At 33.2% G+C, this 20,794-nt stretch overlaps 1 protein-coding gene across 1 annotated transcript in view; it reads left to right on the top strand.

The window, feature by feature from the left end:
* Positions 1-2,664: 2,664 nt before the first annotated feature.
* LOC141387445 (uncharacterized) overlaps positions 2,665-20,794 on the top strand; it is a 29,721-nt gene continuing 11,591 nt past the window's right edge. The window contains exon 1 of the mRNA XM_073957162.1: positions 2,665-2,831. Within this exon, the coding sequence (XP_073813263.1) occupies positions 2,797-2,831 (35 nt within the window). The 5' untranslated portion in view covers positions 2,665-2,796. The remainder of the gene's footprint in view (positions 2,832-20,794) is intronic.

The raw sequence follows: 20,794 nt of genomic DNA on the forward strand, positions 1-20,794 counted from the left end.
TTAAAATTTATATAAATGATTTGAAAAATATGCCTTTCTTTGGAAAACTTGTTGTGTTCGCTGATGATGTAAGCCTGTTCTACAAATATAAAGATGAAAAAGTTCTTCGAACGCAAATAGAGTATGATGCAGCGTTACTGGCAGAATATGGAAGGTTGAACCACCTTTTATTGAATTCATCCAAAACTAAATTTATGCGATTTAAACTTCATGCATAGGATAGTATGTTAGTGTACATAAATGGAGTCTCCATTACTGAATCGAAGTCTATAACATATTTGGGTCTGACTATGGAGAATAACATGTTTTGGAACTCTCATATAGAAAAATCAAAAGTCTATTCAGCCACAGGAATTCTTCGGAAATTTAGTCGACAATTGAGTTCAGAAAGTCTGCTAATGATATATCAAGCGTTAATACATTCCCACCTTACATATCTGCCTGGAATATATGCAAGTAAAAACACTGGATATTTGAAGGACTTGCAAAGAGCGCAGAATACTGCACTGAAGGTAGCTTTACACCTACCCAACAGATACCCCACATCTACGTTATACAGGGAGAAAGCCAAATCAATTTTGCCAGTACGTGGCTTGTACAAGATGCACGTTTTGAAATACGTCTTTAAATCCATTACATTGAATAACTCTAGATCAATATCATTCCCTGCTAATTTTCAGAGAACTTCACGAATTACACGTCAATCTAGACAGTTGCATATAGCGAGGTGCCGTTTTGAGACAACAAAACAAAGAATTGGTTATGCTGGACCAAGTGAATATAACAAGCTGCCAGTAGAAGTAAAGAATGTTATGCGTATTTCTTCTTTTAAAAATAAATTGAAACACTATTTACTATCTGATATCGATTCACTTCTAACGTAAATTGCATTAATTTCCTCTCCTTTTTTTCTCTTATAATGTACATTAAAAACTGTATATAATAAGTAATATTAAGGTTGTCAGTTTTGCCCCTACAATGCCTTATGGCGCTGGGGCATTTATATTAACACTTGAATAAATAAATGATTGAGAAAAAAAAAAAAAAGTGTTCACTTCCTCTTCTCTGCATTTTATGTCATTACAATTAATTTTGCTTCATCACCCAAAGGGTTTTTTTATACACATTGTCCCCCCACTCCAGCTCAGATTTCGAAATTTACTCCATCTACACTCCAAAACTAATTTCCGTCTCGTGAATTACCGCAATGTTCGCAACTTTAGTTTGTATTTCTTTATTTTTTAAATAAATTCTTAAGCGCTCAGCATGCGATGCGTTGAGCGTCGCGGTACAACAACCACATGAAAAAAGTGTAAGTGATGCCTTGTTTTTGGCTGACGCATTAAATGGTCTGTTCCTTTACTTTTGAAAATGGTAAAACCGGCAAAAGTAGTAAAAGATGTAAACTGCGTCCATATGAATTGTATGGTGTCTGAAGTAAAGGAACACTTTTCGAGTAAAAAGTGGTAAAACTTGAAAATTCTTGAACGTAAAGGAACAGAGCTAAAGTTAAACATAATTTAATGGGTACTTTACAGGTATGTTTTTTACATATGAGTTGTTACTTCTCCCATACAAAATGTATATGCAAAGTGACAACTCATATGTAAAAAAACATATCGTGTAAAGTACCCATAAGTGTTTTGGGACAACGCGTGTCCCAACGTCTCACTAAACGGACCGTATGTGCCGATGGCTTTAGAATTTTAGACACTCTTTTTTATATTTGGAAAAAAAAGACTGCGACGTCAAAGATGTCAATATTATAAGATAGGAAAAGTCAATTGTGAAAAATTAACTGTAGGTGGAGTTAACCTCTGTTGCTACGACATCATAGCAACATTCTGTTAAACGAAAACTGTTATTCATTGGAATATTGACAAGAAAAACATTAAAACTCAAGTTTGACGGCATTCGCTTTTGATTTTTTCATTGAATGAACAATAAAAAAGAAAAGAAATAAATTTCAGCCACAAAACACGACGTCAATGTTTTCTGCCGCGAGAAATGGGAATCAAAAACGATTGGCATTGCTGTTATCAATTCCAGTGAGTTGTGTAGCCATCTGTAACCAAAATGTGGAACTATTAGCATATGTTTTTGGAAAATGCATTTCTTCTAGTCTTTATTGCTATACGTCTTTGGCGACGTCTTCTGTAGGGATCAACAAATTGGCTTGTACCTGTAGGGATCTTTAAGCGAGTGCTTCTAAAATGAATCGAACGGAGTGCATTTTTCATAAATCCGTGTGGACTGCATTCAAAGATGCTGTGAAATCATAACTCTGCATTGCACTACTTCCGAACTTTATTGCTGGGACTATAATGCTTGGTTTACATTTACGAAATCCACTCCATTTCAACTGTCAATTCCATAGCTCTAACGTCAAATGAAATCTCATCTGGATTTCATTTGACGTTTAACCTATGGATTTGACAGTTGAAATCGAGTGGATTTCGTAAATGTAAAGCAAGCATAAGCGTACTGTAATGTTGATTGGGACTGTGGTTTTACGTTTTACGCTTATAATGTAATACGTTATACGCTTGCAATTAAAACAACTCGTCCTACTATTTCTTACGACTCTGTCGTAACACTGGGTTGTTCCATCACTGATGAAATTCTCCAACATTTTTGTCTTTTTTGTTTTGTTTGCGCTTCAGTTGTTTCAGTTTTGCTTGATATCTCTTGGCGGTCGGTTTGAAGGTCGTGTTGGGTCTGGTTTATTGTAGTGTCCGCGTTTACAACGAAAATAATTTATTATTTGTGGAAACAGGAAGTCACAAGTTTGACAATATGTGCAAATGCTTGGGTCAAAATATTGCATGCTGGTGTGTTTATAGTATTTCATATGATTTATGCCGTCTTGTTCAATTTATTTGTAATAGTGGACAATGAAATATGAAGGAGTTTAACTTCTCCAGTAGTTGACAACTACAGTGGCTCACATTAGCTCTGTTCCTTTAGAGGTAGTTTACACTATCTATCAATGTCATATGACTCGAAATAAAAACATTCCATATCTACCCACCCAGGCAATGTATAGACGTAATTTTATTACATTTTTGCTGGCGTGGACGCACAAAATAAATGGGGTAAGGAAAATCCCCAATATTGCACATATTAGCGACTATATAATGATGGAAAATTTCATGTCATATGACATTTACATATAGTGTAAACTACCCCTTACGCGCAGGAATCTTCAAGTTTTACCACTTTTTACTCGAAAAGTGTTCCTTTACTTTAGACACCATATAATTCATATGGAAACAGTTTGCAACTTTTACTACTTTTGCCGGTTTTACCATTTTCAAAAGTAAAGGAACAGACCAATTGAAAGTCGGGCAAACTATGTGAAAAATTGTACACCTCACAAAAAAGTTTTTTTAACGTTCTCGGAAATAGTTTTTAAAATTAAATAAAGCAACTTGCGTGCGCTTTCCTTAACATTTGCTTTCAAAATGTCGAGATAAATGTTTTTATCCATTATACCTTCTATAAAATGAAGGTTTCCGACACCTGAAGCTGACATGCAGCCCCACACCATCAATGATAAGATTTAGCTCTGTTCCTTTACGTTCAAGAATCTTCAAGTTTTACCACTTTTTACTCGAAAAGCGTTCCTTTACTTCCACCACCATACAATTCATATGGGAGCAGTTTGCTACTTTTGCCGGTTTTACCATTTTCAGAAGTAAAGGAACAGACCATTATGTACATACAGTGACACAGAAAAGTATACATACACCCTACAAAAATGCAGTTTTGGCTAAATCGTTGGGTTTTTTACAGCAACAACTGCACTGTGTGGCTCCTTGGTGACAAAATAACCATAATTACACAAATTTATTTTAATCTAATACTTATATTTCATACAATTAAAGAAATTCAATTTTCACAGCACAGAAAAGTATACATACACCCCAAGAAAATACGAGTATTATCGTAAAATTTATGGAATTAGTAGCAAAATTTATACATTTTTTAGTTCTGGCGTATGTCTCTGGATGTCTGAGATATATTTTAGAGAAAAGAAAATAATTTTTGGGGGTCAAATGCGGTTATTTAGGGTCAAATTTCTTATATACCTTGTTAAAGCTGACCCTTGCTTAATTTTTTGCGTTTTTAGCTGTTGTACTATATAAAAAGCACAAAATTCGTATCAGATGGCAAATCTGGAGACCATAGAAGGCTTTGAAGTTGTTTTTGTTCGAAATATACCTTCCTGAACGTCGATAAACGTACGTTTTCCCTCAGATTTCTCAGGAAGTGAATAGATTCCGCAGAATTCTTGGTGCAAATTACATATAGATGGCCTTGAATTGCCTTGTAATATTGTCGGATACAATCCTTGGGCATCAATTGACTCAGAAATGTACAATTATACGAAACGTTTCGCGCCTATTGTAACGGTAATGATCATAATACGAAAACGACATTGTTCACAGTACAAATTTCATGCTTTTTTGCTAGTGCTTATATTTTGTTGCTTTAGAAGCTTTGAGAACAGGTTTGTAACAAAATGTCACATTTCTGATTCAACTAATGCCCAAGGATTGTATCAGACCCTAATACAAGGCAATTCAATGCATTTTGTTTGTAATTTGCGCCAGGAATTCCTAGGAATATATTAACTTCCTGAAAAATTTGAGGAAAAACGCGCATTAATCGACGTCCAGGAAGGAATATTTTGCTCAATAACAACTCCAAAGCTTTCTTGGGTCTCAAGATTTGCAATCTGAAACTAATTTTGTGTTTTTTATAAAGTACAATAGCTAAAACCGCAAAAAATTAAGCAAGGGTCAGCTTTAACGAGGTATATAAGAAATTTGACCCTAAATAACGGCATTTGACCCCCAAAATTTATTTTGTTTTCTCTAAAATATATCTCAGACACCCAGAGACATTCGCCAGAACTAAAAAATGTATAAATTTTGCTACTAATTCCATAAATTTTACGATAATACTCGTATTTCCTTGGGGTGTATGTATACTTTTCTGTGCTGTGAAAATTGAATTTCTTTAATTGTATGAAATATTGGTATTAGATTAAAATAAATTTGTGTAATTATGGTTATTTTGTCACCAAGGAGCCACATAGTGCAGTTGTTGCTGTAAAAAACCCAACGATTTAGCCAAAACTGCATTTTTGTAGGGTGTATGTATACTTTTCTGTGTCACTGTACATATGGTATGTTCCAGTACAGCAAAAATCTACTAATTTTTACTATTTTTTCCGATAACATAAAGGAAAAATTGTTATTTATTTATTTATTTATTTCATTTTATGCAATATAAGCCTATAGGCCGATTAAAGTTCAATTGCATTTTGAACTACTATATGGTAATTACAATTCATATAACTTAAAGTTTAAAAACTAAAATATAAAATATATATACAGTCTGTTTAAAAAAAGTAATAAACTACTCCGATGCATAAATTTGACAATGTGTATGTGACAGATTGAGAACTACTCCAATAACATTTTTTAGATAAAACTCTCTGGATAAGTATATGACAGGTTGAGAACTACTCCAAGTTATCATAGTAAAAATTAGTAGATTCTTGCAGGTTCGGGAACAGACCAATAAATATGCTGGATAAGGCCGACAACTCATTGCAGAATTTAATTCTAAGCTTTAGAAGAAAAAAAAATTGGGTTGTAGCAAAATTCAAAATTTTGGGAAAGACATAAACTAATGTCTGTAATAAGTTGGCGGCTTTCAAGGCTTTCACCTTTGGAAAGGTTCCAAGAACGGTTACGCGGTTAATTGTTCCCTTATAAAATGAAAAGTGTTTCCAACACCCGCTAGTTACAATCAACTTACTCATTCCACATAAAATATATTGTAGTTTTATTTAAATTAGTATTTTAAATTGTGGTTATGCTTTATATGTGGTTATAACTAGAAAAATAGCTTGTATATTTAGACTAGCATCTGAAATGTTGTTCCGTGATATTAGGTCTGTACAATAAATCAAAAGTTTGTACAAACTTTTACAAAATGCTGTTCGATAACAAATTTGCAAGTAGTTGCAAGAACTTGCAAATATTTTTTACATGCGTGGTTATCGAACAGGCCTATTAAAAACTAAACTTTATTTGAAAGTATTTTGCGTGCATCCCATACAAAATAATTGCTCTGTTCCAGAACCTGCAAGAAGCTACTATTTTTTACTACGATAACATTTGCTCTGTTCCAGAACCCGCAAGAAGCTACTATTTTTTACTACGATAACATTTTTTCCTTTATGTTATCGAGAAATATAGTACAAAATAGTAGATTCTTGCAGTACTGGAACAGACCAATTTTTTCCTTTATGTTATCGGAAAAAATAGTAAAAATTAGTAGATTCTTGCAGTACTGGAACAGACCAAATAATTTTTACCCCCATTATTAGGTGTGTACGATAACTTTCCCAGTGACCTCTCTCAGTGAATTTTACTCTCTCAGGCATGAAAAATTGCAGAAAGTTATCGAACAACATTTTGCAAAAACTTGCAAGTCAGCTGTTTCCGAAAATGTATGAAATTTGTTTTTGTTTCTTTTGATATTATAAACCAAACTGAACAAAAACATAAATTTTAAAATTGCAGTTTACTTATTTAATACTTTAATCCTATCCACAACACTTTAGAATCTAAAAAAATGTGCAATTGTAAAATTTTCTTGGTCAAAAATGTTAACATTTCGAGTTGTTTACATTGAACAGGTGATTAAAAGTCAGCTGATCAGACTTGCAAATTTTTGTTGGACAAATTTTCCCAGCAAAAATTTGCAAGTCCTCAGTCACAAAACTCCAAAAATCTCTCCAAACTCGCTCTCTTTTGCTGGATAATTTTGTTATCGAACAGCATTCAGTAAAAATTTGTACGAATTTGTACAAATTTTTGGGTTATCGTACGGACCTATTATAAGTCTCCTTTTTTTATTGTTTGTATTTACCGAACAAATTTATAGCGTTCCGGTTAACTTAAAGTTAAAAGTGATGATTGAATTTCAAGGAGGAGCATCAAGTCATTAAATTTCAATGTGAAAATTATTTTTAATGCCTCCAAATTAGTTTACACTGCACTCCGGTTAACTACCTTTCATAAAATTCCAAAAAATTGGCGTAGTTATGCGGGAAAGGCAGTTACGAAAATCTAGCATATCTACCTCATGTGGGTATTTACAAAAATCTCATCTCAACCTTACAAAAAATGACAACAATTAGAAAACAATAAGTCAAAAAATAAAACCAAGTCTAAGAGTATAATGTAAGTTATATTATCAATGAGAAATTTATTTATATGTGATCATAACACCATAACATAACACTGGACGTCTTCATCACAATTCACGTAGTCATCGAAATCGATTGTCTCAGAAATATACCATTACTGGTAATAAACCGAGAAAAGTATTAATAAATGTTCTTTTTGGGAAAATATTTGTAGGTAAATATCCGAATTGGGTACTTATAGAAAAGTAATTAACCGGGACAGTTTGAACTCATTTATATGAAAAACTTTTGGGGATTTAGATTATGAGGCAATTGAACGGGAAAGGCAGTTAATCAGGGAGGTAAATAACCGGGGCGAAGTGTATTTTGCATTTTCAAATCCATCAGATAGTAAAATAACAAATGTAATAATGGCATGGCCCTTAGCTACAATTGTTATTGAAATAAGTCATATTGTATTCATTAATTAATATTATTGGGTGCCACCGTGGTGCAATGGTATGCACAACCGCCTTGCACGCAGAAGGTCGTTGGTTCGATTCCCCAGGCAACATCAGAATGTTCAACGGTGGCAAAATACCCCTCAGTAATGTTGGCGAGTAAGACACGCCGTTCGGACTCGGCGATAAACAGTAGATCCCATATCATGAAGCTAATATGAATCGAATTGTGGAACAATTGTTATATATAATTAATATTATTATTTGGGTTGTTACAGAACTGCAAGAATCTAAAGGGATAAAGGGAAAATTGTATCGTAGTAAAAATGAGTAGATTCTTGCAGGTTCATATTATTTATATATAATGTATTTAATTGGAATGATATTATCCTCTATTATAATAAATCCCAAAAAGTGTGTAAAGTCCAAAAAAAAACTATCACATATGGAAATTAAATTCCTACTGGAGAAGCTGGAAATACAGTATGTTTGGGTACTATATTCTATACCATCCAGCTCCATGGATGGATGAGGAACCCATACTGAAGTAATCATCCCACAAGGAATTTCAGCAACGCTAATAAGAAATCGACAGACTCCTTATTCTCACAAGATGGCCCTCGATTTGCCGCCTAAACTTAGAGTAAATTTTAGATAGATGTTAAGATTAAAATTGCCAATTAAGCACAATTGGAATAAGTTAACACGTGCTACTGGGGCCTCGAAGTTATGAAAATCTCGTCTCTCTCGGCGACCCATATCTGTGGAACGGTTAAAGCTATTGGCGCATATTATGCATTAAATTAAAGGCTATTCTGTTCATTTTATATTCAAAAGCAAAATACGTAAGTATTACTGAATTCGAGATAGAAAGCCAGTGTCCCGAAAAACGTGACTAAGTATGCCTTAGGGCGAAAATGGAGTCTATCTGGGTTCAACCGACTACTTGGAGAACGCATTGTTTTAGTTGTTCGTCCTTTGTAATTAATTCGTTGTAATCTGTGGTGAGCTCGACGCGGAGTTAATGTTTAATCTCTTGAGCAACAAGAAGTCCCACTTTTAATTACGCCAGGTAGACAGACCTTCTTAGGAATTTCGACAATTGTTCTTTTGTAAGTTTGGGTCGAATATTTCCGGAGAAGTTTCCATCTTCGCTTTGTTGAGATTTTTGTCGCCATTTGACTCTTTACGGTGTTTTGTACTGTCGCATCAAACAATGCCAATCCACCAAAATCAGGACTAAGACACCACAGGTGATTTATCATTTTGTTATTTAATTTTTATGATACTTGTTTGTCTATGTTTTCGTATTTCACTAGATTTTCAATGAGGTCTAGGTGTTGTTTTGATGCTAAGCGCTTCCTAGAATCTGAAGAACCATCTGTCCCAAAAATAATCCAGCGCGGCTTCAACAGGAACTCCTAACCATGAAATTGTCATTGCTGCTGGACCCCTGTAAAGTGCCCTATAGAAACGTTAGTCGTATCATTTTAGCTACAGTAGAAGCTCTCGGAGAGGACCCAACAACTATAAGATTTAAAAGCTTTATTCGTTTATTTCGGAGAACAAACAGTGAAAAATACTCGCAACAACTTCAATAAATGGTTAAGATACTCCAAAACAAGGTTATTTGCGCGCACTGGCATGAAAAACTATTACCAGGTATTCCCAAAACAGAGCAGAAAGAACTGTTTGCAGTTCTGGTATCATCTGGTATGGGGGTAAAGAACGACTCCTGGGCGTTCCTGAAACTGACAGTAGTTCAGGGGAGAAACAAGACCTAGCACTGTAAGAATGCCTAGAATAATGGGATCTTACCAGCTTGAACAGATGTTAGGTCGAGAGCTTCTGTACCACCGTACAAACTTGTTAGAAAATTGTTGAGAGGGATTTTTGACTGCAAGTTTGGAAGCACATCCGGACATCAAGCAAACATATTCACGTGATTTCTATAAGAATAGTCTGCTATTGACAAATCCAAGTTCGACGTAGGTGAGAATGTTTTAAAACTACTTCTCAGCTGACTTCCCAAGAAAAAGAGGCCGTAGAAGCACTTTGTGTTTTCATCTTTCGAGCCTGGTTTAACGCACCAGAACGTGTTTTATTTTGTTTATTTATTTTAGAGCACTGAGTGTTAAAAATGAGAGTGTGGGTTATTGATTATACAAAACGTATAATGAACAAGATAATGTTTATATAGATTGGGTAAACATAATCAATAGGTTGGAAAGGGTTATAGACAATAGATTGAGTTTAATACAAAAAATAGTGAAAACGATATTCAGAAATATTTTTTAGGTCCAAAATAAGACCTAAACCGAATTGAAGATTTATTGAAATACGAAACAAATATCAGAACAAAATGATAAATTATCTGTGGAATCTTAGTCCTGAACTTGTTGGCCTGGTATTGTTTGGTCTGATAGTTCAAACCACCGTAAAGAGCCAAATGCGATAAAAATCTTAATAAAGCAATCAAAAGAAGATGGAAAAAAAACCAAACTAACATAGGAACAACTGCCGAAATTCCTAGAAAAAGTCAACCAGACGTAATTACAAGGTATACTTACTTGTTGTTAAGAGATTAAGCATTAACTCCGATTTTCTTGAAAAAGATCCTGCAACTTGGCCACAGAGCATCAATAACCAGGAGGGGTAAAGGATGGTAAACAACTTGAAGTTGTGAACGACATATTAGAGCAAGGAGTCGAGTTTATCACAAAGTAGTCATCTTTACCCAGATGGCTCCAAAACCACAATATGTCAGTCCCTTAAATAAATTTAAATATGAACAAAATGTAAAAGACATTAGTTTTTATTCACAAAAATTGATAATATGGGAAGAAATAACAAATAATTAAAAAAATTAAGTTACAATGTATAAATGCACTTAAAACTAGAAAAAAAAATTAATGACGGATTCTCTTAAATAAAACGCTTGCCGTTTAATATTGTCATAATTTTTAATTCAAATTCAAGCGTTTTATTTGAGGGATTTCATCATTAAAAATTATTTTCTAGTTTCAAGTGCATTTGTAAATAATATACTGTTACTTAATTTTTTTAATTATTTTTTACTTTTCAGCAATTAATTTTTTTTTTTGAGCACTGAGAACCTCAAAAAAAAAAATTATAGCCAATTTAGGCCGAAAATGTAGATAAAAACTTTAAAATACCTGAAATTGTGTTGTACCGTTATATAGGGGCTATACCAAAACCTTGACCTGAGTCCAACAGTTTTGGTGAGGAAGTTTCTGTACCATTGGGAACTCCAAATGCCAAGTTATAGTCAATTCGGCCTAAAAAATAAGATAGAATCCTTAAAATACTTTAAATCGGGTGGTACCGCTATATGGAGGCTCTAAGAAAAATGGACCCATATTGGTTTTGCTTTCATATTCATGTATTGTCATCCAAGTCTGAAAAAAGTGCAAAATTTTAGTTCGATTGGTCAACTGCAACTGTGTGGAAAATAAGTTACTAGATTTGAACTAAGCAGACACCAAAGCAAGTTAAATAAAACACTGGCATTATTATCTCGAATTCAGTGATGCTTACGTATTTTGTTGTTCGGCAAGAAATATTAAGAATAGTATGACATTTAATTAATTTGCAAAAAGCTTTAACAGATATGGGTGGCTGATGTCGTCAAAAATCATGATTTTCATAATTTCGATGCCCCAGTGGCATGTGTTCATAATCCAATTGTGCTCAAACTTTAACAATCTTAAAATCTAACCAAACTAAACGCTTTAGGGGGCGCCGCATAAAAAATCCGACGTCGATGTTTTCCTTTTGAGTTAAAACCAGACTAGTGCAACAAATTGAGATAAAGAAAATATTGAATTTTACATAAAATACACTGTGCAACAAAATTCAATTTTTTTCAAAATGATGGGAAAAATCGAGTAGATTATGAAAGTAGAGCTAAAAATATGAGACACGTGTATCGGCGTTTTAAAAGTTTACGTCGGAAAGTAACCGAAATAGGCGGGGCAAGTTCCGCCCATTTTTAATTTTTTCGAAATATTCGAGTTAAGATGTCTTTGAATCCTTACATTTTAGGTATATAGTGTCTTTGGCAACTTTACAGAGGAGTATGTGGGCAATATTTTTGTTAAAAATTTTAACCCTCATGCGGTTCCTCAAAGGGGTCTTTTTTGTCCTTTTTTCAAAAATCTTTCAAAAACTCCTTAAAAATGTGATTGTATCAAATCCAAATATTCTACAAAATTGTTCGCCATAAAATTTTACTATAGGTCTCAGAATACACCAAATCTGTAACTCTTGTCTAATCGCCAGAAATCTCTAAAAATGAAAAACACGTTTTAGGGTTAAAGTCGGACTTCATCTGAGTTTATTCAAAATTGTCCCACAAAACATAATTTTAGAGAGATGATGTCAGAGACAGAAATATTCTTCGTCAAATTTCACTAAGGGTCACCAAAGAAATAAAATGTCTATATATATTTTATATCATGAAAATATCAGTATCAATTTTGCTGAAAAAAACATGAAAATATTTCCCATTTTTTTGATGAAAAATTTTTCCTTCTTTTTTTGAGTTGGTACATGGAAGTAATATGAAACTTGGTTATAGGTGAAATGTGTCAAAGGATGAAAAATTCTACACAAAATTTCACTATGAGTTTTAAAATAAACTATATATCTATGTATACTATTTCCTTAACAAAATAGATTACAAATGTATATATATTAGGATGAAATTATATGTTTTAATTTTGGACTGTTAATTTTACATAATTCCATACTGGATCAAAATCTAGCAAAATCCTTTACTTTTTGGGAATATTGTTAAAGAAAGAAATGTTCCAAATGAAATTTCGTTATGGGTCTCTGAATAAAAGAAATCTGTAACCATAGCATATAACATTCTTAGCAGCACTTGTTTTTGGTATATATGTTTTAGGGCCATATTTCCCAATTTTCATATCGATTGTCGTTGTGATTGGATACTGTAAATATCATATTGATGGTTTTTCGTTGTGATTTCATACAGAAGATGTTTTACGTTCCATTCATAATGCTTTTGAAATATTTGTGGTGCATATATATTTGGAATATAAAAAATCCACCTTGGACCTGCCCAAATTGCGTATTTATAGTACTTTCAACTTAAATTCCGTAGTTTGGATAAGCCATTGGTTGCTTATATTGTAACTGAAAATACATTAGAGGTCTACGGCTATGGTCAAGTGAAAATATAGGTGTCATATGGGCTCTCACATGCACAATTTGGTGTGGTCCAAAAAACAACAATGATGGGGCTAACTCCTACTTTGGTGGCATTTACGGAATTAACACTAGCATTTGACATAAATAGCTGTATCGTGAATGACCATAACGAACCCAGTTACGATATAGTCATTTATGTCAATTTCTAAGGTTTATTCCGTAAATTCCACCAAAGTAGGAGTTAGCCCCATCATTGTTGTTTTTTGGACCACACCAAATTGTGCATGTCGGAGCCCATATGACACGTATATTTTCACTTGACCATAGCCGTAGACCTCTAATGTATTTTCACTTACAATATAAGCAACCAATGGCTTATCCAAACTACGGAATTTAAGTTGAAAGTACTAAAAATACGCAATTTGGGCAGGTCCAATGTGGGTTTTTTATATTCCAAATATATACGCACCACAAATATTTCAAAAACATTATGAATGGAACGCACAACATCTTCTGTATGAATTCACAACGAAAAACCATCAATATGATATTTACAGTATCCAATCACAACGACAATCGATATGAAAATTGGGAAATATGGCCCTAAAACATATATACCAAAAACAAGTGCTGCTAAGAATGTTATATGCTATGGTTACAGATTTCTTTTATTCAGAGACCCATAACTAAATTTCATTTGGAACATTTCTTTCTTTAACAATATTCCCAAAAAGTAAAGGATTTTGCTAGATTTTGATCCAGTATGGAATTATGTAAAATTAAAAGTCAAAAATTAAAACATATAATTTCATCCTAATATATATAAATTTGGAATCTAATTTTTTTAAGGAAATAGTATAGCTAGATATATGGTTTATTTTAAAACTCATAGTGAAATTTTGTGTAGAATTTTTCATCTTTTGACACTTTTCACCTATATCCAAGTTTCATATTACTTTCATGTATAAACTCGAAAAAAGAAGGAACAATTTTTCATCAAAAAGATTGGGAAATATTTTCATGTTTTTTCAGCAAAATTGATACTGATATTTTTATGATGTATAATGTAAATAGGCATTTAATTTCTTTGGTGACCTATAGTAAAATTTGACGGAGAATATTTTTGTCTTTGACGTCATCGCTCTAAAATTATGTTTTGTGGGACAATTTTGAATAAACTCAGATGAAGTCCGACTTTAACCCTAAAACGTGTTTTTCATTTTTAGAGATTTCTGGCGATTAGACAAGAGTTACAGATTTGGTGTATTCTGAGACCTATAGTAAAATTTTATGGCGAACAATTTTGTAGAATATTTGGATTTGATACAATCACATTTTTAAGGAGTTTTTGAAAGATTTTTGAAAAAAGGACAAAAAAGACCCCTTTGATGAACCGCATGAGGGTTAAAATTTTTAACAAAAATATTGCCCACATACTCCTCTGTAAAGTTGCCAAAGACACTATATACCTAAAATGCAAGGATTCAAAGACATCTTAACTCGAATATTTCGAAAAAATTAAAAATGGGCGGAACTTGCCCCGCCTATTTCGGTTACTTTCCGACGTAAACTTTTAAAACGCCGATACAAGTGTCTCATATTTTTAGCTCTACTTTCATAATCTATTCGATTTTCCTCGTCATTTTTTCTGTTGTCGCACAGTGATATTTGACAATTTAACAAATTTTATATTTTTAATAGGCTAATAATAAAAAATTCTATTACAATATACATACATATGTATAACCATATTTTTATATCTTACACGCACTGTGGTAAGGGGTCTCAATAGCATAATAATCTGCTAGATAAGCGCCAACAATCTTAATTTAGGACACTTTAAAGTTTTTGATGATTTTTTTTTCAACTTTAATTGTCAATTTTACGACTTATGACGATTTTCGGCCAAAAACGCAAAAAATATGCAAAAAAAAAATACAAAATATGAACCTGTTATTGAATTCAGATTTCTTTGAATGAATTTTGATCCAATCAGAACCTTCGTATCTTTATTATTAAAATGTATGCAAATATGCAAAATCCGATGCCTAGTAATTACTGTAAATATAGAAATAGGATATAGGGGAAGTACCCGGCCCCCTCCGAAATTCAAAAAAAATTTGTAACCCATTTTAACCGGGGCCATCCCTGTACATTCCCTGACAATTTCAGAAAAATTGGTTCAGTAGTTTTAGTAGAAAAGATAAAAATTAAAAATTAAAAAAGAGGGCGTAAAAGTGGGCTTGGTCAAATTTTCTTTGCATAAAAACCTAAGTCGGTCCAGCCGTTCTTAACTGATGACATTACCAACGAACGACATTTGATTTTAATTTATAAAGATTGACGAACCAGTACCATTAGAGTGTAACATGTCGAGCCTTAATATTCGGTTTTGAATGTACCAAGTGGGTAGACAAGTCATTCAGAAACACAACTTTGGTAATTCTCTACGTTTGCAAACATTTTGTTGTCCAACTATATGTCAACCGCTGTATCTGATATAAAAATACAGACAATACACTAAAAATTACTTCGCCGCATTGCACCTTTTCGCTTCTGAAATATTTCGTAAAATAAATACAATTGTTGTTACGCAAGATATTAAAAGCTAAGGCAAGAAGTCTTGAAAGATAAACTGAATAGCTTATCGTCGTCCGAAAATAAGATAAAATGTTTACTTTATTTAGATGTAGATGGAAAATACACAAATATATGTACATAAAAACAATTGAATTAACAAATACGTATATTGTTTTATATCATCATTTGTTGATCTTGGCCTTTTGATGGATCGAAAATTAAAATTTAATAATCATGTAATTTCTATTGTTAATAAAGCGCATGGAGTTTTAGGATTTATAAAAAGATGGGCCAAAGAATTTTCAGATCCCTATATAACAAAACAACTATTTACGTCACTTGTAAGACCTATATTAGAATATGGTTCTGTTGTATGGGACCCTCAATACGCAATGTATTCTGATAAAATTGAATCAGTGCAGAAACAATTTTTGCTTTTTGCACTGAGAGGTTTACATTGGAATAGCGATTTTGTCTTGCCTTCATATACAAGCAGGTTAAAATTAATTCGATTACCTACATTAAAGAGTAGACGCACAATGTTAAACACTATGATGGTGCATAAAATTTTAATGGGTAATATTCCCTCGGATTTCTTAATATCATCTATTAGAATAAATGTTCCTTGTAGAACAATTAGAAACTATCAACCTTTATTTAGAGATTTCCACCGCACGAATTGCTCTATGGGAGATCCTATTAACAAAATGTGTGTAGATTTTAATTCCATGTATTGTAATGTAGACTTTGGCATGAGCCTTGACCTTATAAAATCTAACATAATTTTATTTTTAAATGAATAGTATATAAAAATGTATTAGTAAGTAACTAACTAGCTGATGAAGTAAATTCTGTAGCTGGTTTTCAATTTCCCTCTCATACCCCATCATGATGCGGATCATGGTGTGTACGCGATCCCTACGTAAAAGGGAGGTCGCCCCCTCGGTCGGCAGGGGTGGGAAAGTGAGGCGTGGGAACGTTCGAAAAAAAAAAAAAAAAATATTACACTAGGTGAACCCGTAGCGCTTCGCAAGTAATATTATTTATATATACATACATATATGCATTTTTATTACACTATTATTTTTGTGTCACCAGTTACTGTGGATTTTACATACATAATAGAGAGATAAATGCGTTCTGTCTGTCCCGGTTCAGTGGTTGTGTAGGTAGCTAGTATACCCTGTAGGGACTGAAACTGATTTAAAATTAATTTAAAACTAGCTTTTTTGTAAATATATCTGACTTTTTATCGATTATTTTCCCTTATGCCAACTGACTTCTTTTACAAGACGAGGAGCACATAAGTAGTCTGTATTGTCCATCGCTAGATTACTTTTCGACTGATTATAAATTAACTTTTTTAGACTATTTGTAGTCAGTTTAAATCAGCGATGCTCGCCCTCATATTCAAAAGTGTAAACAAACCACCCGTATTCTCTCTTTATTTTTGAGGTGTCATTGTTTAGCAATGGAAAGAGTATATTACCACTACTAGTACATCAACTTTTCTGCGCACCAATGGTTTAAATCAGCGTCGCCCATAATATTTCCATCAATACTAAAGCAGGTGTCTATGCATGGGTGAAAAACAACAACCACATGATGTTCATCGTTTATTTATGTACACGTACACTGTACGTGAGAGAGAGAAGCAAATGCAAAAACAACTCAGTGAGCGCCTCACTATACTGCCTTTGCAAAGAAGCGCGTCCCTGGTTTAAATGATAATGTGAAAAATAAACAATTTTTGTTTTTGTGTGCTTTTATGACTTGGACTTTTCATATTCTCTCTCTCTCTCTCTCTCTTTCTGTTAGGTTTTGTTAGAGAGAAGAAGAGGCTAATTTGTATATTTCCTTCGTGTTCCTTTTTTATACCAGAACAATATGAATACTATGTACGAATATGTTCAGTCCATCAACACTGGCTTCTATTATTGGATGCTGCATTTATATCAAAGTTATTAAGAAAATGTAAATGTGAATTATTTAAATAATTTCACCTTTTTTCTGCATGCACAAATACTTTGCAGAAGGTACATGTTCTTGTTTTCAAAGTGGTTGATCTCAACCAATTTTTTCTGCTCAAAGTGGTTGATCTCTAGATGACTTATCAACAAGTTTATAGTCAGTTTAAAAATAATCGATTTATTATTAATTATTTTATCAACTGGTTGATAAAAGTCCGACAGGGTATGGTATTTTTGTATATTGTGTCTACCCTTAACCCCCCGTTTACACATGCAAGTAACTTGCAGACAGTTGTGTATACATATTATAGTCGAAACTTCAATTTTTTCGAACTGACACTTGCATGTGTAAACGTTCGGAAAAAATATGAAGTTACTTTCAAAGCACTTACATTGATTACTGACAAGGAAAATTTGTCGGCAGTGAGGTTGTTAGTTGGTGTGGCAGTGAATATGTGTGAGTGTATTGGTATTTTTCGAACTGTCACTTGCATGTGTAAACGGGGGGTAAGTATGTAAGTAGTGACATTTATTTTTATAATTTACTCTTAGGATAAATCCTTATATTATTGCTACTCCAATAATAATTCAGCCTTTTTTTCTTTTATGGCAACATGTTGGTGCTACTCCATGATTTCTTTATGGGAACGTGTTACTCATGAAGTATGATATACATGTAACATCTGTAGCCTTAGTTTCTGCTTTCACCTTATAACTATACGCGCACCTTAATTAATGATAAAACAACATCTCAAAACGTTGAAAGGTTTCTTGCGCTTCCGAAGTGGAAAAAATCATTTTCTGTTCATGTAAAGTTTAAAGTTTAAATGTGTTCTTCTTTGACACAGCGGTGCCGAAGTTTTTCGGCAATTTACACACATACGACCCGAATGCATAGAATGAGCGTACGAAAAAGAGATAATGCTTTGATTTGTTTTTGTTTTGTAGCGTGCGTGCATAAAAACACACTAACACACAGTCATAAGTTGCCAATAGTTTGAATACATTCACATTTTGGGCTGTTCTCTTTTTGGTCACGTTTACATTGTAAACACCTTCGAAACGAAAATCTATGCGAACCACAAGCCATACGAAATAACACGTAGAAGCACACTTTTCCATGTACTTCAGCCAAGATCACCCATATATGTACATACGTTAACGTGACTGCAACAACGACATATGTTCTCTTTATTCTCATCTGTCGTGGTTTAGCAAAGGAAAGACTCGCTCAGAGAAACTAATGCACAAAATATTTTGAACACCGATGTTTATGTATTTCGAAACGACTGTCTTTTATAGAAAGAGAATGTCAAAATCACTCACTTGCTTTGTAGTTATCGAGTAGAATGTAAACTCGCGAATAACACTGAAATCTTAAATCAAATTTATGCAACACATTGTTGAAACAAAATAAAATAAAATGTACATTTAAATTAGTAGTTTTTCGCATAGTATATGTAACGGCAGTCGCACGATAGTTTTCGAAATACATGAACGCCTTTTTAGACGGAAGTGAGTGACTGCTTTCCTTTCGTAGTTTTCGTGCGACATACATCAACAGGCTGTTAATTTTTAGACATGGCAAAGGGGTTTAATCGGCCCATACACTATTAAATTGGCTTGTCCAGCCGATGAACTCCTTCTGTACGTGTGTGCTTGATAAGTGTGTAACAAAGAATTCAATCCGCCTTCAATCTGCAACCCAAATCTTCAAATTTACCTCTAAAAATGAATGAACTTAAAATTTGTTTATTTCTTTACAAACACACATTGTTCTGTTTTTTTTTTTCAAAATTGCTTTTTGGCCAATGTTCTATTTGAGAAATACTATCACGGTTTGTGTTTGAGTAATAAAACTACAACCGTCTCGTTGGGTTGTAAATTCTATTCTAATTTTATTCATGATAAAATGAATCTTAAGAACTAAGTTACAAAATAATTCTTAGCCTATCTTCTCTTATTCTATGCTCTTATCACTACAAGAACCTGCTCCCTTGCTGAGTGCATTATCACTTGGTCGATGCCTTTATTATCAATGCACCCCAGCCGTTCATATAAACTGCTATCTCTTATGCTCTACTTATCTAAAATACATAGATTTTTATTGCCTAATGCACTTAAATATTTTATGATCAAACGTATTAATAGAAAATGTTGCTGCTGGAAAAACTGACTGATTAAAATATTTTCCAATATTACACGAGTTCCCCAACAGCACAACCATTACTAAATCATGTACAAATAATTTGTACAGTTTGTATGGTTGGTTAGCTACCAACATCATTTTGTTATGATGCCTTCGTTGAAAATCAACGACACATAACAGTGGAAAAGATTTGATTTGTTTCGCAAACACTTTCGTCGGAGTTGTGTGAGGCTGTCAAAGAAAAACTTCTCATAGAAGTTTTTTCTTTGTTCAGCTTTATACTTCGAGCTGATGATTGATGTTTGGGTACAAAACGTTTTTTGTTAATGAAGTTATTGAAAAATAACTTCGGGGGAGAATATCCACAAACAAGAAACAAGGGAACTGATGACATCCAGTGGCGTGGATCAAAATTAGTCTTCCCTGCCTTACCCCTTGGCGAATAATGCCAAAGTTTTTCCACTAATAAATTAGTTGTTTTAAAATAATAAAACAACAACAATGGTATTAAGCCAGACAATTTTGAAAAAACAAAATTGTATCAGCTTTCCCAATAAAAACGATGCCACCAATGTTCTATTTGCAAAACTATTTTGATTTTCATCAATCCATAAAATTCACACAATATTGACATCAAACTTTGATAGTATATGGGCCGCTTTACGCCAACACTGAAGAAGGCCTGCTGAGCTTCAAAGTAGAATTATTTTGTACTACATGACTGATATCTAAACAATTTGACGGTCAAAAAAATTTAATTTTTGATCCATCAAAATGCCAAGATCAACAAATGATTCTACAGTTGATAATTGAAAATCATTAATATTGTATTGCCTTATTAAAGAAGAAGATCTGGAATAACACATATGCTTACATTTGTTTAAGTTTAAATCCATAAAATTGATTTTGCACCATTGAAAAAGACTATTTAGATCACTCTGGAGAAGATCAGATTGCTTCTCCGAGTTATGAGAAATGAACAACTTGATATCATCAGCGTACATCAGCAATCTAGAATGCGCTATCGAATTTGGCAAGTCGTTTATAAATAACAGAAATAGAACCGGTCCGAGGTGACTTCCTTGAGGAACACCCGATGGGACGTCAATCGATTTCGAGACACATCCATCAAACAAAACTGTCTGTGATCTATTTTGTAAATAAGAAGATATCCATTTCACTAAATTAGTATTAAAACCAATAGAATGTAATTTATACAACAAAAGCT

The sequence above is a fragment of the Musca autumnalis genome, unplaced genomic scaffold (genome assembly GCF_047663935.1).
Source record: "Musca autumnalis isolate F117 unplaced genomic scaffold, ASM4766393v1 scaffold_1, whole genome shotgun sequence".
Lineage (NCBI taxonomy): Eukaryota > Metazoa > Arthropoda > Insecta > Diptera > Muscidae > Musca > Musca autumnalis.